We start from the raw sequence: 21933 nt of genomic DNA, 5'->3' as shown, positions 1-21933 counted from the left end.
AGGCAGCAAAGTCAGGGTCCAAGTGAGGACTTGAGACCCACCAAGGCAGCCAGGTGAAAGGCAGATGTTGCTGGTATCACTTGTAAGTGTTTATCTCCCAGTTTACTCTTAAAAGTCGTTCCTCCAGGGCTTCCCTGGTGGCGCGGTGGTTGAGGGTCCGCCTGCCGATGCAGGGGACATGGGTTTGTGCCCCGGTCCGGGAAGATCCCACATGCCACGGAGCGGCTGGGCCCGTGAGCCGTGGCCGCTGAGCCTGCGCATCCGGAGCCTGTGCTCCGCGACGGGAGAGGCCACAACAGTGAGAGGCTCGCGTACCGCAAAAAAAAAAAAAAAAAGTCGTTCCTCCAAATGTTACAAAGCTGGGTTCATGCGGAGACACCAGGGTAACACAAATTGATATTTTTTTGATACTAAGTAGAGATCATTGTGTAGCTGAGGTGATGATCATTCAGAAGCTCAAGCAAGACAGTGATTCCGGATAAAGCCTGAAATGTGGATGCAGGCCTTGAGAAATGGGGCTCTCCCCGCTCAAAGGCTCAGACTGCCCACAGGAGGGGAAGGGGCACACGTCAGGTGGGGGCCTGTGAGTGAGTGGGTGTCTGTGCACAGAGCTGGGAGGGAAACCATCCGTCACAAGAATCAAGTCAACCTGACAGTGAACTCTGACAAGCACGACACTGAGCTACACTGGGTCTGGGATGGACAGGAAACATAATGGGCTACATGGGGATCCACTAAGAACCAAACAAGAGAAAGCCGGTCCAGGAGAGAAGGCAGTGGAGGAAACAGGCACTCCTGGCTGGGGTGGGGGGCAGGAAAGGCTCCAGGGAGGGAGCAGCGCAGACATGGTCTGTGGGTGGGAGTCAGAGAGAGACGGTGGTAGAGGAGGTGACTGGGGGTGGAGGGAATGATGCAGCAGCAAAAGCACACAGGGGTTTGAGTAATAGGGTACCTGCGGACTGGCAAGTGCCTCTCACAAAAGATCCAGGTCTCTCTCTAGTCAGGGAACTCCTTCATATACAGGACCAAGAACCAAGCACGGGGCAAGAAAAGTGAATGGATTTAAAGACGCAGTATCTTCTGAGGGAAGGTTCTAAAGGAAAGGGAACAGTTAACATGGGATGTCAGTGAAAATCAAAACTGACCTCCATTTCTGGCCTCAGAGACCGGAGATAACTTTTGAGGTCCCCCCGGGTCATCAGTTCCATGATGACCAGCGTCGGCTGGCCCTGGGACACCACGCCCAGCAAGCGCACCTGTGAGGAAGGACAGAGAGAAGGGCTCAGAGGGTGAGGGCTGCCCACGACTGCGGCTCTCCCACCGCTGGGACCATCTGGCCCAGAGCAGAGCCCGTACAACGGGCCACTGGGGCTCACGGGCCAGCCCTGCATCACATCCAGAACCTTCGTGTGCACAGTGTCTAAAGGAACAGTGGGGTGATGGGGGGGGATCCCTACAGAAGACAGGGTGAGACAGCAAACCCACAAGTGTGCTCCCCAACACATGGGGGTCCTTCTCTTACCACGTGGTGACAGTTGAACTCCTTCATCACCGAGGCCTCGTTGAGAAACTCAATCCTCTCGCGCATGCTGGCGGCTTCGTTCACCGTCTTAATGGCCACCCTGGTCTCAGGCTCATCCTTGACCACGCCCTTGGCGACACCTTCATAAACCATCCCGAACGAGCCCTGCCCCAGCTCCCGGCTCATGGTGATCTTCTCCCGGGCGACCTCCCACTCGTCAGGCACGTACACTGGGGAAGAAGAGGCCAGAACTGAAACAACGTGCTTTGGGCAAACTCCAGGCCAAAGAGGGCAAGATGCCACTTCCTAGAGCCTACGGAGGAGAACATCAGGAGACAAGGATATGGCTTGCTCTGGAATCTCCCACAGGCTGTGGATTTCAGCAAGGCCACTGTACAGTCAAACACTAAAATTTCAAGTCCTCAAGGAGTTCTAGATAATTCAAAGATACCAACAGCATATAAGAACCAGAAAGTCATCCAATCTGAGATGTTGCTATAAGTATAAAATTCATGCTGGATTTCAAAAAATAATGTAAATATTTCAGTAACTTTTTTACTGACTGCATATTAAAACTGATAATATTTTGGATATATTGAGTTAAAGAAAACCTTATCAACATGTATTTCGCCTGTTTCTTTTTCCTATTTTATATGTGGCTACTAGAAAAATTTCAGGTTTCTTATGGGACTGGCCCTATATTTCCATTGGTAGCTCTGCTCTAGTCTGGACAGTTTCTCTGGCCTTGCCAGAGACCCTGGGGCAATGAATGAGGTACGGAAGCAACTGAGCTCTGGCATTGAGGGGCATTCAGTGGTGACCAGCATGGAGGGACAGCTGATGAGAAGGACCTCCCCAGCGCTTAGGCCTGGGGCCTGTGAACTCAGGGACCTCCCACCACAGGGGTGAGGGGCTGGGGGGTGGGGCTTGGTAATGACTAAGCCTGAATATGATTTCCTGTCCAGCCTAATGCTTCTGGTCAGATTCAATTTGGTTTAAGAAAATAAATAAATAATGCTAGGCAGGAGGAAGGAGAAAGAAAGAGGGAAAGGAAGAAGGGAGGAAAGAAAAAAACAAAACAGAAGATCCATCCTACCACTCTGATGGGTAGGTGAGAACTAAAACAAAATCAACCTGTTCTACAGCTCCATAAGAAATTTTACTTATTATCATATTCTTCTAATGCTGTGTGCTTACGTACTTGACTGAGAGGGGAACCCTTGGCATGCTCCACTGGTAGGAAAGCGGTGGCCCTGGCTTAAGAAATGCAGAAGGACTGAGAACCTGGGATGGCATCTGTTTGCCTTTAGGCTTTCAGATGTTAACCGTGGGCCTGTGGCTGGATGTAAGAGAAGCAGCGGATTGACAGCTATATTCCGACACCCCCAAGTCCCAGGTATCTACCTTTAAGTGATATCTTAAAGCAAAGATGTCTATGAATTAGGCCCAGGAGATACCACCAATTTACATCTCTAAGGAATTTCCAATATGGACTATGTTAATCAATCTAGAATTTTCTTTCACATACATTTTTGTATTTCATAGTATGTATGTATGTGTTCAGGAATTTCACAAATGGAATTACAACCTCCATATGGCTTAGACAGTTTATAGCCCTGAAGAAGGGGCTGATGCTCACTTAGGAGAGTAAGTATGCAAGACAACCCAGTAGATAAGACTCTTCCTGATACCCCTCAGAAAGTATAAAGAGACACTGTATATATCCATTTATCTCTGAAAATCCAGGCTTGCTTTTAATCAGAATTAACGATGTAACACACCATGAAACATGGAGTTAAAACCAATCACATTCATTCCCTGGGAGGTAGCTGATTCAACCCAATAGCTCTGACTTTAGCCAGCAGTCCTAAGCCCTGCCAGGCAGGAGAGGTTTACGTGCACAATGTTATCAGCGTTTCCCTGGAGGGGATTTTCAGTGTACTCTGGAGAATGGTGACATGCAGATTAGCTTTTGGAGAGAGAAGTTTTTAAAGCATTTTTGAACTGCAATGTCATTTTGTTGCCCCTTGAGGAAACTAGCTATAAGATGCTTGTCAAAAGGCTGAATAAATTAAGTTCAAATAAGGTGACAGTCTTCCTACCTGTTGGCCTGGGTGACAATAAGTTTTGTTTGTTTGTTTTGTTTTTAAAGAATCAAGAAATATTATGAAGGCACTCTGGAAAGACACAAAATTTGAATTCAAATCGCCGTTAGAGTCTGATATGATTGTATTTGTGCTCTCTCTAAACTTCCTGGATCCTTCACAGTCAAAGCTACAAATGCCAATCTTTTATGCTTTATTTCAAAACCGAGCAGATTTTTGCAGTAGCCTTACTGCACACTGATAGAGCGGGAAGTGGACTTGCATTTTCCTTATAAATTCCATTAAGTGTGTGATGACTCCTCACCTTACTTGATTAAAAAAAAAAACTATTATTTATTCAAACAATGCATAAAAATCGTCTTGCCTTTTTTTTTTTTTTAAAGAAAAAGAGCCCTCTCCCCAAGTAGCTACTCTTTTAAGTTTGGTGTGTATCCTTCCAGAACATTCTCTGCACCTTATATGTACACGCACACACATACATACAGACATGTAGGTGTGTGTGTACATATATATGTCTTTTAAAAATACAACTTTGTGAGACCTTTATATAAAGAAGAATAATGTCCTCATTATTCTACACTTGATTCACATTCAGAGGAGTCTGCTTTTGATTGGCTTTATTGTAAACACAATTAGAATTAGAAATTATTAAAGAAATCAGAGTAATAAAACTTTACACACTTATATAGTGCTTTTAAATTGTTTTCTCATTTGAGGATGAGCAATTAGAATAATCATGACTCTTTATTTCACGTCTCCTGCACACACACTTCCACTTCTGAAGCATGAGCGAGGCAAACGTGTTTCCTAAATACATCCAGCCGATTCCATGCACTTATTTATTCACTTGACAAACCCTGCCCAGCTGCTCCTGTGGGCCAGCTTGCCGGTCTCCCCAGCCCCCAGGACCTCACAGTCCTTCCCCACAGCGACTGCACCACATGTCAGCAAGATGCCAGGGGCTGCCTCATCCTGATTTCTCAACTGCCTAGTTCTGTGACCAGGGTGAGTTTCTCCTCTGAGCCTCGTTACCCCACTGACAGACAGATGAGCATCAGACAACCCATCCTATAGGGATGCAGGGATCAAATGGGATGGCATTTGTGAACGTCTCTAGCAAAGTGCCAGTTAGTGGTACCCAGTGACCAATGTCTCACCCTGACTTACTTTGAAAAGTTAGGATTTTGGCAAACTTGGAAGACAAGACAGCAAATAAGGAAAAAAACCTTCCAAGTCAGACCACCTCAGACGTTTAACTAAATGGCTCTCATGAGTTACTACCAGAGGGAATGTGAACAGGCCATGAGGGTAAGAATCATTAAGACCCCAGTCAGGAGGGAATGAACAGAAAATCTCCAAGATACAAAAATCAGAGAAGCCGTAGTGATCAAAGACAATTATAATGACATGAAACTCAAGCTGAAACTAGTTTAAAAGGACTGTTTTGTCAGCTGCAGCATATCTTCCAACTAGATGTTGACAATTATACAGATTTTTTCATTCTAGCATAAAATTTCAAGCAATTAAATAAATGGATTACTGTGCTGGCCACATTCATCTCTGAAGCCCATTTTTCCTTGGGGCAGCCCAGACAGTCCCAGAATTTTTGACATATTCAGTGAACTGCTCAAAACATTGGTTTAAAAAAAAGTGTTAATGAAGATGGATCTGAGGCCAAAGGTCCCTCAAAATAATGAAAGCCTCTTCCCCTGAATTTGTAACACTCCCCAAAGCTCCTGAGCTGGGACCCCAGACAGTGACTGTAGTTTAGAAGCTTACCATCGGCTGCACTGAAGTACTCCGGGTTCACAGAGGCATACAGCACTCCGTTCCCCAGCCTGCTGTTATTTCTGTCAAAAAGGATGAAATTCCGGTTAGAAAAAAAAATCCCCACATACTTTTATATGTACTTTCATCTTTGTTACCTCAGTTTTATTTGTTCTGATTCATTAAGGACCGGGAAGGGGTGGTGGAGGTACTGTCAGGACAGCTCCACCACACTTGCTAACGCCTCTTTTGGCTTCTTCAACGGCCTCAAATTAGAGCTTTTTAAGAAACATTTGTTTCTTTACTTTGTTGGAAACTGAAAGGCTTATCTGATGTACAGGGTTAAAATATCATGCTTGAAAAAGCTTTGCACAAGCAGAGGTATCTGTGATGGGACAACCAGTGTGGGGATGATCCAGACTCCAAAGAAAAAGTCTTTTTCTGTTGTTGAATCATTAGAAAATATTCTCTTTTTTCTGTACATTTGATTGGAAAATCAGGTTTTCTGATCCATAAGATAATTCCTCAAACTTCTCAAAAAGTTCATCTTAACTTGGGTTCAAATCATCAAACCAGTCAGACACAGAAAGTATCTGAACTTTTCACCAAGTCACTCACCTTTTTCTATGGAAGACGTACAGCATTATAACCAACCCTCCTACTATCAGCAGGACGGCAATGGGCAGAGCAATGATCAGATGGATGAAGTTTTCATACGTTGCTGCAGAAACAAATGGGAAACAAGAAAATGTCATGAGGTGAACAAACTGCTCGTGTCCTTTGTTTATATTTAGCTGGAAGTATGGGGAAAAAAATCCCTGAGAATTCCTTTATTGCCTATCACGAACTAGGAGCTCTGAAGGTAAACAGTATTGTACATAAAAGAAAAAAAAACAAACCCTGAGTTATTTGTAAAAAGATTAAATAAGTGCCGATGGAGGAGTAAAGTCATTTTTATTTTCGAAGTACAGTGTATTCTGAAATAATAGTTCAAATGATGGATTCAAGTAAAATAATCTTTGTATACAGTTTGATAACTATTAGTGGAATTGCATACATTTGCTAAAAAAAAGAATAGATTCTTATGTATTATAGTGCTCAAGAAGTACTGACTTTTATCTGTCTTAGGACAGTTCCACAGACAATTAAAAAAAACAAAAAGTAACTGGATGGCACCCCTTGCCAAAGCTGCTCTGAATACGCCCCAAACATCAGAGTCTATAGTTACAAGCCTGAGATCACAGAGCTCCTGCCTGCTCATCACCATCCGCAGCTCTCACATGACAGATGGCAGGCTGGATGCTGATCTACACACTTGAAAATTCTGTCAGATGCTGGTAATCAGCACGTCCATAGGTAGCATAACAACCAGACAAGTGGACCACACATGCTGCAAGGATGCAGCGAGGAAGGGAGAGGGGAAGGGAGTCAGGGGAAGCTCGCCAAGCACAGAGGATGGTTGGAAACGATACTGGAGAGAAACCAGGGCCAGCTCCTAAGGGGCCTTGTCCAAGCTAAGCACTCTGAACTTCATTCTGCAGATTAAGCGGAACCAGTGAGAGCTCTCCAGCCCCACAGTGAGCTGGTGGGATTTGTGTGGGAGAGACGGCTGTGCCTGAGGATAGCCTGGAAGGGCTGGCAGCGGGGAGGAGACCCTGCCCTGTCTGGGGCAGCGGGTGGGGGGTGCCCTGGGCATGTTCTGCATCACCCAGCTCAGACCTCACCAAGGAATCACTGCTCCTTGTCTATGAATGAGAAAGCCTCACTGAGATAAACTGTCCTCCCCAGGGTCACACATGCAGCTGGCTGGCCATGACCTAGGGATCGGAACCCAGGCTTCCGGCGCCTCTGGCTCATATTTTCCCTACGAAGCAAGCGCCCTGGAGGCTCTAAGCTGACGCAGTGGTGGTGGCTACAGAGGCTGGATTCCAGAGGTACTTCAGAGGCAGAATCAATGAGATGTGGGTTTGAATGAGAAGTGGGTGGCAGGAGTGAAGGAAAGGGGAGGGGTGGCTGTGAGGTTCCTGGCTTGGGTGGTGGGTGGATTAGGGGGTCACGGACTGAGCTGAGGAACAAAGGATGGAGAGAGATTTTGAAGGTAGCAACTGTGATTCTGGTTTTGTGCACGAGGCATCTGAATTGCCTGTGGGACACCCACGTATGTGGAAATGAAGTTGGAACTCACTGGGGACCAAGTTACATCTATTGTAGATCACCCATCAATGATTATTCTGCCACTAAACACTACTATTATTATTACTCTGTGAGGACTATTAAAGCTATTTTAATTTTTTAAATTAAAGATATTTTTATCAAATAGCTCTAAAAATGGATACAGGCTCCTGCATTTCCTAATTCTTAAAAATACTTGCAAATTAACAGGGACTTTGGGAAGCTAGTGGAGTTTCTTTTTTGCCCCCGAGGACTATTTCTTCTATATCTATCACTTATACTACTGGTCAGGTTGTATCCTATTCTTTTTGAGTTTCACATTTCAACGGGGACATGGAAAAAGTGGAACACAGCCAGAGAAGAACAAAATGACCGAATGGCTAGAAAATCATTCTGTGAGACTGGGCTACAAGAAAAGGCCCCAAACCTGAGATTATTTGGTCTGGAGAAGAAAAGCCTAAGGAGTAATTTAATAGTATTCAAGCACATGAAGGGTTCCTAAAAGGAGAGCAGTTGCCAGAAAGCTTCCAAAGCTTCCATCTCCTCTGAGGATTGAACAGGAGGAAGGGAGACTCAGCCACAGCAGGAGAGAATCTTGTGTGACACAAGGAAAAACTGCCCAACGGTAAAGCAGGCACGCAGATTTAATTTCCCCATGGTGTATGCCAACTCCTGCTGGAAAGATGCCATCAGAGCGGCTCTTGGGTTTCCCACTGGCTCCCGGCACTCACAGGGTTAAAAACGTGGGAGCAATGGCAGAGAGGAACCTGTCATCTCTGCAGATAAGCCAAGGTCACTGAACCCCAGAAGCCAATGCTGCTGTTTCAAAGAACACAGCATCACGCTAGACCTCTAAACCTAGGCTCTGTTCCTAAGGGATGGATGTGGAGAGGGGAGGAGAGGAGAAGAGAGAGAACAAGCCACTTCTTCGGGGAGGGCTCTGGGAATATTGTGAAAGTTCCAGCGCTGGAGTGTGTGGCACCAGCCAACTGGAAGAGTAGGTAAAATGGACCACATGGAGAATTCAGACTATTTTAGACGATGGAATTATCTTCTCAAGCATCTGTTCACCCCTCACACAGCGCCAGGCTCATCAAATGCTACCTCAAGGTCTGCAATTCTATCCCCGCACATCCTTCTTTTGGTATCTGTCACTGTGTAGACTTCCAAATACCATGCATGTCTTTGACCAGGCGCTAACCAGGTGGACTGCTGGATTGACTGAATCCTGAATTTAAAAACTCAGACTCCAGACCAGAGTAGAACAGATGTGGACACCAGGAGAAACCAGGGCAGTGGGAATTGCCCACCTGACCCAAAAGTAGCACCACTGCTTTTTCTCACAGAAGCAGTCAGGAATAGTGCTATGCCAGATTTGATCCCATTATCTGAACGTGAAATAATCTTAAAAATTTGGTTTCAAAATGTAAATAATAAGGGATATTTATGTCACCAAATGAAAATACTGAATTTTCTTGGCCAAGCAAGTATAGTGCCCTTGTGCTCATGCATTTTACAAAACTCACTTTTAAAATCTAAAATCCTCGCCTAGAATGGCCTTCTAAGAATTCTGTCTTGTCGATGGTTTGAGCATAAACTCACCACATGGCCCAGTCTCTGTGCCAAACAGGGACCACTGTGTGCTTTCAAAGTGTGTTGCTGCTTTAAGAGTGCATCTGTTATTTTACCGCTGAGGAGTGACAGGGGTGATGCCTCAGCCTGGGATGCTGTCACGGCAACTCCTGCCCTGGAGCAGGCTGGAGCAGAAGGCCCCCAGGTTTCTGTCACCCCTTAGGATTCTAAGCCCTGAGTCGGAGCCCCAGTCAGCATCCCTGACGAGTCAGGAGGCAGAACGGTCAATTCAATGCTTTGTAAAATGCTTTGGATATAAACCAAGTTGAGAGCACGGGCTCCTTGCTGTCTCCCTCAAAAGAGGGCCTCAGACCATCTCCCTGCCCATCAGATGAGGTAGGGACTCCAGGTGTGGCAGCTCCCCAGCCTGAGCTCCTAGATGAAGTGCTGGCAAAAGTGTGACTCTTCTGAAAGGTGGCCGACAGAAATCAGAAAACCAGAGAGCCAGGATGACGACCCAGGTTTCCCCAGTCCCAGCACCACCTGCTTTCTGTTTTCCCAGCGACTCCCTCCACAAGCCTTACTTTTGGCCTGGACATAGAAGAACACAGGATCAGTCCACGACCCGTTCCCAGAGAGAGAGGTGGCCTGGATCCGGGCCGTGTAGTTCCCCGGGTTGAGCCGGTTTAGCTTGGCCCCTCCATACTTCCTGTACTCCTGTCTGGACACACATTCCCGCTGATCCTGGAGGAAATAAAACATATGTGTCAATTTCCCACAAACACACTGCCTCGCCTCTCGCCTCCCGCCTCCCACCTAACACTGACCCCAATTTGCAATAAAAGGGAAAACACTCAGGCTTACATTATGGCAGTCCTCCAGTAACTCTAAGCACGCCCGACCTTTAACCAAACCTTTTTTCTTTAACCAAAAAGAGTTCCAGAAAGATTAAGTTATTAAGCCCAATCTCTAGGCTGAAAGATCGTTTTCTGCAAAGAAACAGTTTCTTGAGGGTGAGGATAAGCCAGCTCCTCGCACACTGTGAGAATTCCCCAAAGGGCATAGAGTTGGTAAAAAGACCTGAATCCTCACTGACTTACCTCCTTATTTTACTGTTCAAAGTCTTCAGCTAACCAGGAGGTGCCCTCTGTTGAAGTGTAACACACGCTACACCTGCAACAGAAACGCACCCACACACGGCCGGTGCCCCAGTCTTACCTCGACTTGTGATCCATATTTTATTTCATACATTAAAATCAATCCATTGGGATTCTCAGGTTCTGGCCATTTTAAAAAGATAGAGTTCTCAGGCCTTGGCTCCCAGGTCACTGGCCCAGGAATGTCATCTGCTCCTTCTGCACAACAATTGAAATAGGCGATAAAGTTAGATTCGAGTCCTCAGGGAGGGAGAAAACCACTGGACTAGCCTAAGAACACCCTCCCCAACCCCTAGTGCAGGACTGCGGACAGCGGCCACAGCAACTCCTCCTGACCTGGCCTCGCACACACAGCAGGGGTTTTGGAACTGGAGCAACCTAATGACCTGTAAGTCTCAGGATGCCACCGTACCCTCCCTTCCCCTCAGTCTCCCAACAAAAAAGCCTACTCTCAAGTGCAGGAGGAAAATCTTGGCAAATTGAGTCACTTAGGTCTGCTACTCGGCTTCTATGCGATGCCATCAAACACAAGCATCATCGAAAAGGTGCTGAGTGAGCAGAAGCAGCGGCATCCAGCCTCCAAGCCGGGACCCAGATCCTTCATGCTCTGCATCTGCATGTGGCAGATGCAATTTCTGCGCAGGTGTAAAGGATGGTCCCCGAGCCCGCCTGGGAGGGAGCCGCCAGGAAGCTGGTGCTGAGCGCAAGCTCGCTGCCTTCATCAGCGATCCCTGAAGCTGCAGGGTGAGGCTGGGGTGCCTGCTCTCCTGCTTTTGCTTCTTAAAGCAGTAAGCCAAGTGGTGAGCAATGTCACTGCAAGTTCCAGCTGGGAAACACTGAGAAATCAGCTGGGCTTTCTCTCCTGGGAGGGTGAGGAGACTAAGGCCGGGTAGGCTGGCAGCAGCACGTCGGTGCCAGAACTGCGCCCAGGAGGCCCCGCCCCCAGACTGCAGACACTGTGCTCTGCGCTACCTGCCAGCTCTGCAAGGAGGTGAACCGGGCAGTTCACCCATCCTGAAAGATGGATGTATGGCTGTCTAAGCCACAGGCAGCTTCTAACTTACAAGGGGAAGGTGAAGACCAAACAAGCAGGACCAAAGGCTGCCTGGGGGTGGACCTTGAGGAGCAAAACTCAGTCTGAATCAAGGCAGCTAAATGGGGATTTCACTGAAACTTAAGAACTCAGGAGGGACCTGGCAACAAAGGGCCATGGGAATGCACAATGCAAACCAAGGAGAAGGAAAAGAGCGGACCCTGCATCGAGCTCCCTGCTCTCGAGTACTTTGTATGGAGAGACTGGGGTGGGAGTGGGGTCACGATGTGTGAACTCCATTCCCTGGGCTGCTGGGCTACCAAGCTGCCTGCAAATGACCACCCGTTCTTTAATAAGCAGGACTGAGACTAAGGGTCATCGCCCTGGGTGTCGGCCTCCGTGTCTACAAATCAGTCTCCGCTAGGCTGTGAGTTGGGCGTGGGGTGAGCTGGATGACACCGTACCTGCAGGCATGGTTCTTGCAAAGACAAAGTTGGAGGCGCTGCAGCCAAGCTTCTCAGCTTCGTGGTTACAGCTGTGGATATCGATTCGGTACAGAGTAAAAGGCCGGAGGTTGGAGATGACAGTTCTCTCCTTGTTATCCACTCTGCTCTCGAAGAAAGGGTACTCGGTCTCGAGCTCCTCTGGGTCTGTGATGTTGTAGGTGTCCACCACCGTGGTGTTCCTGTTCCGGCTGGACATGGTGGTGTTGGCGACCTGCATGACCTCCCTCCGCTTCCGTTCAGGTCTGCAAGGAAGAGAGAGAGAAATGTGGCTTGTGAGTGAGGGCTTCCACCTCTTTTGTCTTTTCTGTGACTCGAGTCAGAGAGAGAAAAGAAAAATCTTCACCTTGGAATAAAAGGAGCTACTCAACCCCCTTGCGTAAGAACCAACAAATAATAATACAGGGATTTCCTTCCTCATTATTTATTTTGCTTTCTCTACGCAGCAAACCTCGGCCTCAGCGTGCAACCTGCCCCCTGGCTCCCCGAGTGGTTACTCAGTGGTACCTAGAGGCAAACTAACACCTCAGCCCCCCCAGTGGGGAGGCTCAGTAGCACCTGGGCTGTTTCCTCAGAGCTGTTACAGTGGACAGGGCCTGGGGAAGGGAGGCCACCCGGGACGCTGTCGGGAAGGCAGGGGGCCAGCAGAATGGCACATCCCGATTCTCTGTAAACAGCCGCACTTCCACGCCGTGTGACCAGCAGCTAATATCACGGCCAGCTTTTCCCACACCCACCGATGGGACAAATTACTCCTGTCAGAAAACCTTGTTTACTCTTCAACATCTGTTGATATTTCAGTCACGTAAACCAAACTTTGTGACTTAAACTATAAAGGCAGGGATCAATGAAAGGCACTCGGCACCAGATACTGACTCCAGAAAGGAACTCATGACCTCAGGCTGCCATCCTACTTCAAGACGCACGGACGTGGACGGCGAATAGCGTCATACTCAACCTGACTTGACTGGTTTTAAGCTCTAAATAAACTGTTCTTAGAATGAATTGAAAGAAATAAAAATCGTCTTTGGAGAATTTAGTTGTAAAACAGAAAAGCTTTCTTTATGATTTATTCAGCCGTTCTGTTACCCAGACACTCCTTTTACCCAAATTCTGTGGGAAATTGTGTGGACATCAGATGTACGCCTCAGTAGGAGGCATGAAAAATCCCAAACGTGAGGTTCTTATCAACTGTGGCCCCTCACCATGGGCAAACTAGGATATTATGTCTGTCCTGTGAAAAGAAAGGACAGCAAGTGCGACTAGACTTCAGACAGCGGCCATCAAGACCGCAGGGTGGACACATGCATTCATCAGGGGAATGTGGTGTAGAGGAAACTTATTTTGAACTCAACAATGCAAGCACAAGGCATTCGTGAAATCTGTGTCACCCACAGCTCTGCCTTCCTATCACCTGATCCTGTGTTCTTGGACTGATGAGGAAAACAGGCACTGTCTTGTAACTATCAACAGAAAGCTAGGGGCTCTTCAGTGAAACCTTTCCAAAGCCTGGACTCACAGCCTGAACCTCGGACAGGTCTTTGGGAAAAGACGGCAACGTAGCCGGCAGCCTCTGCTGGAGAATAAACAGATGGCTCCTGCTGGCCTGTCTGGGATGCTCTAAATCCATCCTCTTCTGTGTCCAAAGGAAGTAACACCGGCCAAGCCCCTGCTGGCACGGGGGGCGATGGACTGTGTTGAGAAGCAATGCCATGAAGGGAAAGAGCCCCGGTGTGTGGGGAAGAAGGGCCAAGCCCCAAATCCACAGTTAGTGAATCAGGGTGGTGGAGAAGCCACTGAACCTAGGTTCTAGTTTTAAAACATCTTTGAGCTCTTCTCCATCCTCAAACTTTGATTCTCGAGACCACGCGTGATATACAGGATATCTGGACCAACACATGAACTGCAGCCATATCAATCACCCGTGAACAGGAGATGTCACCGGCGGGGCAGGTCGGGAGGTTCCATGGTTTTAACGGCGGCAGGAGAGGAGGGGGCAGAAAGCTGCTAAGTGACCGATAGCTTCATTCTGAAAAGGAAATAGTGCCTCCACTTCCAAAAGGTCTTGATTTCCTGTTTTAATGATTTTTCAAAGTAAGATATCTATCTTTGACTAGTATACAAATATCAGGAAGGTCACGTGACAGAAACTAAAAGTCTCTTTCAAAACCATTTGTTCCTACAACCTAAGAGAGCTTTTAAGGGCAAAGCAACTGCAGGATAAACAGAAGCTCGGGACTGCTGGTGCCCCTCTGGGTCCGGAGCTGGAAGAAGAGTGATCCCCAGGACAACGCACTGGCAGTGGGCTGGCAGCTGGGGCGCCATGGGGGTCAGGAAACGGGCTCGTAGGTCTAATGCTGGCCTGAATCTTGCTCCTTTGCCCAGATTTCAGGCATGAGGTTGTTTCTAAACTCTGTGCTACAATTTTTCAGGAAGACAAAGGAGCCATCAGTCACCACTCTGTTTCCATCTCCTTCCCCAGACATCACAAGGCTGCCCTGCTAAATGTCCATCCACTTTTCTTTTCTTGTGGTAAAACAAACTTTTAAAGTTAAAAAAAAAAAAAAAACTAACAAAATTTTGTCATTTTAACCACTTTTAGGCACATTTCAGTGTCATTAATTACATTCATAATTCTGTGTAACCGTCACCACTATTTCCAAAATCTTTCATTACCCCAAACAGAAGTTCTACACGCATTAAGGAATATCACCCTATTTCCCCTCCCCACAGCCCCTGGTAACCTCTAATCTACTTTCTTTTGCCATGAATTTATCTGTTCAAGATATTTCATACACATACGGAATCATACAATATCTCCTTCTGCGTCTGGCTGCTTTCACCCAGCATAATGTTTTCAGGGTTCATGCATGTGGTAGCCCATGCTTCAGAATCTCATTCCTTTACAGGGTTGAATAATATTCCATTGGAGGGCAAGACCACATTGGTTCATCCATTCATGTCCTGGTGGACACGTGGGATGTTCTCAGCTTTTGGCTATTTGAATAATTCTGCTCTAAACATTTATCTTCCTCCGCTTTTGTCCCCACTAGGCAGAAGCAGAGGCTGGAGCAGCGGAGCAGACAGATGCCCTGGCGTCAGTCGGGCTGCTTGGCTTGGAAAGGCTGTCTTTTGCGTGGCTTCACAAACTGCTTGTCAAGGGTGCCAGTGGCTCTCGGTTATGCTTTGAAGTTGGGCCCCTTTCAAAACTGACTCTGAGTCTCTCCCTCTCCCTTCGCTCCGCCTTGGCCAGGCTGGGAGGCCGCAGGGAGGCATGGGAAGGGCAACCGAGGGCCCAAACCCGGATCCTCTGCTCGCTGGTGTGTGCTTGGCCAGGTGATTGCCGCTCTCTGCGCCCACGTACCCCCACAGGGCAGCTGCACCTGTCACCTGTCACGCTGACAGCCCCCCACAGCTCAGGCCGTGAGCTCCGGCCCGTTCCACGAGGGCTGAGTGGCTTGGGTAGTAACCCCATTCGCCAAGCTGGCCGCCTACACTGTTGTCCCTCCTCGACGGCCGCTGGGTCTCACCTTTGAGGCTGTTGACCTACACACCACAGGGTGGAGAGAAAGCACCAGGACCTGCCCAAGGACCTCTCAGAGGACACGGTACCTGGGCACGAAGATGGCGTTGTGCAGGAAATTCTCGAAGACCTTGCGGTACTCGGCCTCCTCCTTCTCGGCCTGCTTCTCGGCTTCGGTCTTGGGGCAAGCGCAGCACGGCCCTTTCTCCCCACCACACACTTCGGTCTTGGGATTCTCCGTCACCTCCTCAACGTCGATGGTGCCATCGGCGTACTTCCTGATGGGGATTTTGTCTGCTTGGAAAAGAGTAGCCCAACGAGAGCCAAGTTACACAGGCTGGTGAGGAAAGGAAGAGCCATCAGCAGCTGGGCTCACGACCACAGCTGCTTCCCGACAGACAGCTGATGCTGGCCCCGGTGTATGTGGCCTCGGGGTTTGGGAGTCACAGCCACAGGTGTCTCCTGCCCCTCCCACCCTCACCTTTGGAGCAGTAATTGTGCCGGTAAAGGTAGCTGTCCTGGGGCTGGCGCTGCCACCTTACGATGTAGTAGCTCAGGTTGCCGTTGGGCAGGGAAGGAGGGTTCCACTTCACGATCAGCTGAGAAGAGGAGTTTGATGCTGAGAGTACGTCCAGGGGGATGGAAGGAACTGGAAAGGGGGACAAAGGACATTTCAGAAAATGGAACGAACCCAAGATCCTGGCTGTCAGATACCCAGAGCAAACCCACAGGAAGCCAAAAGTCTGATCTCCACAGGAAAATGGCGGTGAACGCTGAAACACAAAATGAAAACCGAACCTTGTTTTGAAATTGTATTACTTTCCCTTTGTAATATCTGTTCTCTGTGATAACAAACATTACTGAGCTGCAGGTGGAAAAGGGTGGTGGGAGCACAGCCATGGTTGGAATGGATGACTTAAAACCCACAGTTAATGCAAACACTGGACTTTCCTCATTTACTACAGCTGCCATCCTCCAAAACATTTAATGCCAGCAGTCTTAGCAAATGGTGAAACTGACTGACTTGCATTTCATCTGAGATTTTGAATCTCTGATAAAAATGGCAAAAAGCCAAAATGAAAGGAGGAAGTAAAAAGGGTTCTGGGGAGAGAGAGAGTGTGTGTGGGGAGGGAGGGAGAAGGGGAGAGAGAGAGAGAGAAAGAGAGAGAGAGGGTATGGGGGCCTTGGAGGAAAAAGTGGTGCAAAGGGCCAGTAAATCTACTGATTGTATAATCATGATTCAATGGAACTATGGAGTCATAACTATGAGAAGCAGTCTAAAAACACCTCGAACACACACAAAGCCCCGATTTCAAGTAACGGACTGTTACCAGCAAAAGAACATTGATTTCCAGGCAAAGCATAAGAATCTGGTCAATATTTACTTACTATTGCCCCTAAACTGAAACCTGGAGCTGAACTGTGTATAAAGGGCAAATGCATCCAGGGACCACTGAAACCTTATTCTCTTTGGGTTCAGAAAAAAGCATCAATTTTGGTAGATTTTCCAAAGTGCAAAAGACACCTTTGTTGTATGTCACTTAAGCATAATGGCCATGTAAGCTGCTTTTAAAATTTAAAAGCTTAAGGTACAAAATCTTATACACAAGGGTCTGAACACTTGTAAGGAAGGACACTTTAGGAAAAAGTTATGACTAATACTAACTTTTTCTCGGAAAACTTTACTGAATGCTAGGCCACTTTGGTGCTTCCGAGAATAAGTACTTCAGAAACACACAGCTCACCCCTAGATGTTTCAATAACAGTTGTCACAAAAAAGCCTAGGCCATGGACCAAGTCAGTCTCTGTCCCTACCACTTGTGAGGACAGACGCCAAAATAGAGCAAACTGACTCAATTTGTACAGTGCTTTGTTTTCCATCTTTGGGGAAAGGAAACAAGTTTCTTAAGAATTGGTCTTAACAAAGAAAGAGTTTTATTTTCCCCAAATTAGCTACAATGAATTACTTGCAAATTTTTAGGCTGAACAACTTGTTGTGTTGCCTTTGAGCCTCTGCTACAACATCCCAGGCCTAGAATCAGAAGCCCGTGTCACATTTATTGATATAAACATTGTGCCATCAGTGACATGATAGTAGCCACTTAGAGGATCACAGAGATGGAACAGGGGAGAGGAGGGGAAAGGAGGAGGGGGCAGGAGAACATAAGCAAAAGGATTTCCCCACCAACATTTTTTCCTCACCCTCTATGCCATTTAAATTCATTTCGTGCCAGTTTATGCGTATTTTAAAGCAGCCTATGTATTGTAACAATGGCCATCATCAAAGAATGTTTATCAGTGCCTTTAAAAATGATGTGCATTTCCCTACTTCTAACCTGGTTTTTATATACTTGGAAAATATACACAAATGTTTGCTCTCCTTAGTTCCAGATTCTGGAGCTGAGAAATGAGTTGGTTTAGAAAACGGAGATCAGGGGAGAAGGAGGCACATTTTCATCAGTGAACACTTGGAATGTCCACAACATGGTTCATCTCATGTTTTTCAACTTCTGTCTGCTTTCTTGGAACCCTAGCCACTACGGGACGAAGGTGAGAAACCAGGGAGCCACCTGAGGTAACTGGAACAACAACCAGGGTTTCAGTTCCCAGAGGTCCAACTGTCCAAATAAACAAGAAGGGCAGCCTTAGAGGACCGTATCCAGTCTGGGCCTCCCAGTGAAGCCAACCCAGCACCCTGGAGGACCTGAGCTCACTGGTCCAGGACAGTCAGAATGATAATGGAAGATGGTACCAAGTCCAGAAGATGGCCTGGAAGAGGCTAGGGTATTGAGAGTGGGAAAGAAATATGGTACAGTATTATATATTGACAAGACAGACAAATAAAAGACAGACTGGCCCAGGACAGGGAGAGACAACAGGCACAGCTCAGTGTCAGCCCTCTGACTACATCTTGTCATGAGTGAGGACCCTGAGCTGACGAGGTGTGGGACGGCAGGGATGGTGCGTGAATACCTGAAGCATTGGTGCGAATGTACAAGATCTCGCTCTTGGCTCCACGGATGTGGTCATTCTCCACCATGGTGAGGGTCACAGCCTTGACGTAAACGGCATACTGTGTCCAGGGCTTCAGTCCATGCAGTAAAATGCCGGGCTCCACGTCCTTGTTGGGTGGGAGGTCCACATCTACCATGTTCCAGCTGTTGGAGCCACAGGCATCCTGCCCGTCATACTCTGTGACGTTTTTAAAGGGTCTGAAACACAATCGATGAAGCTCAGAGAATGTTTTAGGCCGCTGACATCAAAGCTCTCAGAAACCTCCCCCCAGGGCCTCCCACGTCATACTTTCTATAATGGGAATTCTAGATAAAAACGAATCATCAATTAGATCTTTGTAGAAGAATAAAATTAAGCCACCGGACTCCAGGTTTCACAGTTCTGTACACACTATAGAATCGAACCCTCTGCCTCAGGAAGAGGAAGTTCCATAATTACTGGGATTGGAAATGCTGCTCCTTAAGAATATACGCAAATGCTCTTTCCCTCTCTTCCCCATTTTTTCACCATTAAGAAAAAACAAGTGTAGTCATTTAATGCAAACATTATTATTGATAAAGAATAACTTCTGGAGAAAAATGCCTTTGCTACAGAAAAACAACTTCTCAAATACAGCTTCTAAAATCTAATATGCTCACAAACAATTCTGATTGCTTAAGTATCTGATAACATTCAAATATTTAGTTTCCAGATTATCTCAGACACTAACGTCACTGTCAGAGCACTGGTAGACTGTTAAAGAGGATGATGATTCTGCACAGATGCGGAGTCGGGCAGGGATTCCACGCCTCTCAGATGAAAGGGCCAGACAGACACTGGCTTCTGAAACAGACATTCACACACCCCTCCCTGTCGCTGTGATGGAAGATGAGTGACTCCCACGTGCAGGGACAGTGAATGCCTGATAATCCCGCATCCTGCTTTTCTCATGGCAAGGGCACTCCCAGGGCCCCGGCTCCAGCAGGGGCAAAGGGTACCAGATGCTGCCACTGGTGGCTCTGGTTCCAGCTCCGGGGAAGCCAAGCACCTGGGAAAGGGACCTATGGCATCAAGGCGGGACCTGGGTGAGGAGGGTGACTAAGAGGCCTGGGGGAACCACCTGGATACAGGAGGCACAGGAAGGAAGGGGGAGACCAAGAAGAGCTGCCATCTGGAGGGATGTCCTGGCTGCCCAGGCAGGCAAACGTCCTCTGAAGGCACAAGAAAAGCCCCCAGTAGATTTTGGGAGAAATTCTGAAAGGTTTGAGACATGAAGGTCAGTCTTTCTCCATTCTCCGTCCCTTGTTTGGAGGGCTTATGACCTAGAGCAGAAGGCCACACCTTGGGTGACCAGAATAGATGCTGGACCCACCTGGAGGTCGCCTCAAGGGGAGCCGAGCATCCTGAGGGGTGTTCCCAGACTATGGATTAGGGGGACCAAGGCTGCAATGATATTGCAACCAGACCCTCCAACCCGTTCATGAATGTTTGGACTGACCTAATTCTCCACAAAACAAGTCTTCCCCTTTGGACTTATTTTATTCAAGCACCTCTAATCACCCACTGAAGAATGAAAGGCCTCAAGCTAACACTTTTTTGTTTGTAGCTGTCACTGGCGGTGATGGATGTCACGTGACAGACAGGAGGGTGGCGAGGATGAAGCCCTGCCGACACGTCACCAAGCACAGACACTCACGCTTCCTTGTAGTAGACGGTGAAGCTGATGAGGTCCCTGTAGTCAGGGGGCCGGTACCGGTGCCAGGTGATGATGATGCGGTTCTTCCACGTGGTGGTGGAGGTGAAGTGCAGGACGTCACTTTCACCTGGGGCAGAGGCACATCCATGAGTGACACCCATCTATGTCCTTTCCCTCCACGTGTCTGAGAGGTCACCTGCCCCGTACTATGGCCCTCTCCCCCAAAGCTGTCTGTACTTGCAAAGCCCCTTTTTGGACTTCTCAGTGGCTTTCTTGTTTCTACTAAGGACCCAAACATTGCGCTACGTGGCCTCCAAGGGGCTCGGTCCTTTGTTTTAGTACACTTGGTGGCCCTGGACGTGAACCTGTGAGTGATTCCTAACCTGAAGAGAAGGACCTCTGGATGGAGCAAGGTGGCCTTGTCTCTGCTCTTCCCTAAGATGCGGGCCACCCAAGGGGCTGGGGAAGGTGAGAGTGGACCCTGATGCTGGGTGGACTCTTCTTAGACCTGACGACACCTGTCTTGCAGTTGTGGATATCTGCCCGCTTGTGTCAAATTACCAAAGACAGGTAACAGAGCAGCTGTGCCACAGAGGGGAACTTCTCTTAGTCCGCACGCGGTATCGACACCTCCCTGTGCAAGGACACAAGAACGCCTTGGCGGCTCCAGCTAGCGCTGACGCGCAGCGGGGAATGGATCGAGCGCTGATCGGACCCATTTCACTTGGAGCAGCCTTCTGCGCTCTGTGGGAAGGAAGCCTCTGCTGGTGAGGCATGATGGGGATGCTGCCCCGAGCCCCCTCGTGCTCCCGGACCTGATTCAAACTGTGATGAGAACCCGGGAAGAACTGATGATTGCCTCCCTCGTGGAGACACGAAGCTCTCCTACGAACTGTCCTTGCCCCCGTGTCTGCCCGACTCCCACTGCACCCTCAGCAGGTGAAGCAGAGGCTAAAGGCAGTTAAAAACTGAGAAGTCTCTGGGGCAAAACGTGATGGATTGAGATGGGAAAAACGTTGCAGTTCCTGCTAAAGTGTTCTTTAGAGAGGAAACATGATTTCATTTTCAAGGGAAAATAAATGGCTACTGCATTCATGACCTGACAGGTCAGACTGGCCCACTGTAAGGAAAACACTTTGACAGCAATCTGCTGCATCCGCTTCTGCTGTGGTCTGAGCGGGGAATGTGGTGAGGGCTGTGGCGCGGCACGTGAGGGAGAAGGCGCTTCAGCTCTGCGTCTGGTTTCTCGACTCTAAAAACTCTTCCTGAGCAACTCGAGTGTCTACCAGGTAAATCCAGAGCCAGCAAAACGAAGTCCAATGCTGCCGGTTTCGCAGATTCTCTTGCGCCGTGAGCGCACGTGCAAATCACCCTGGATCACGTAGATGATTCTTTTCTAATACCTGTCCCTTATCAAAAGCCGATGGTGGAGAGACTATTTTTATAACTTGATCCAGCCACACAGAACCACACCATTTTTAAAAGCAGTTTTACATACAGGGTTAGGTGAGAAACTCACCGCTTAAAGCACCGCTTTAAGGCAAAACCTTTGTAAGGTTATAATGACATTGTTCTAAATTTAAAAAGCAGTATCAATCCAGGGAGGCAGGCTCCCTCCACCTTTCATGTTGTGGTAGGAACCAGGTGGAGGCCAGGTCAGGGACGGGGGCCCCTGGCCTCCCCTCCACTCCAGAGACGGAGGGCCGGGTTTGCTCCCTCCCGGGGCTGGACAGGACCAGCTCTCCCCTAGAAAATAATCCAACGGTGTGCCTGAGCATAAAAGACACTTAACTCTGTGTATTCTGTAAGCACCTCTTTAAAATCTGAGTGAGAACACATTTACAAATGTTTAGCACACACAAATAGATGCTACGGAAAATTTACAAATA

General features: G+C 47.9%; 1 protein-coding gene across 1 annotated transcript in view; it reads right to left on the bottom strand.

Moving 5' to 3' along the window:
• IGF1R (insulin like growth factor 1 receptor) overlaps nt 1–21933 on the bottom strand; it is a 301935-nt gene that overhangs the window by 21065 nt on the left and 258937 nt on the right. The window contains exons 7-17 of the mRNA XM_065871399.1: nt 20045–20171; nt 18328–18566; nt 15836–16003; nt 15444–15648; nt 11793–12076; nt 10357–10493; nt 9723–9882; nt 6013–6115; nt 5407–5477; nt 1523–1752; nt 1146–1256 (exon numbers count right to left, since the gene is read on the bottom strand). Of these exons, the coding sequence (XP_065727471.1) occupies nt 1146–1256; nt 1523–1752; nt 5407–5477; nt 6013–6115; nt 9723–9882; nt 10357–10493; nt 11793–12076; nt 15444–15648; nt 15836–16003; nt 18328–18566; nt 20045–20171 (1835 nt within the window). The remainder of the gene's footprint in view (nt 1–1145; nt 1257–1522; nt 1753–5406; nt 5478–6012; nt 6116–9722; nt 9883–10356; nt 10494–11792; nt 12077–15443; nt 15649–15835; nt 16004–18327; nt 18567–20044; nt 20172–21933) is intronic.

The sequence above is a fragment of the Phocoena phocoena genome, chromosome 2 (genome assembly GCF_963924675.1).
Source record: "Phocoena phocoena chromosome 2, mPhoPho1.1, whole genome shotgun sequence".
Lineage (NCBI taxonomy): Eukaryota > Metazoa > Chordata > Mammalia > Artiodactyla > Phocoenidae > Phocoena > Phocoena phocoena.
The sequence above is the reverse complement of the archived record's forward strand: the minus strand, read 5'-3'. Positions and strand labels throughout refer to the sequence as shown.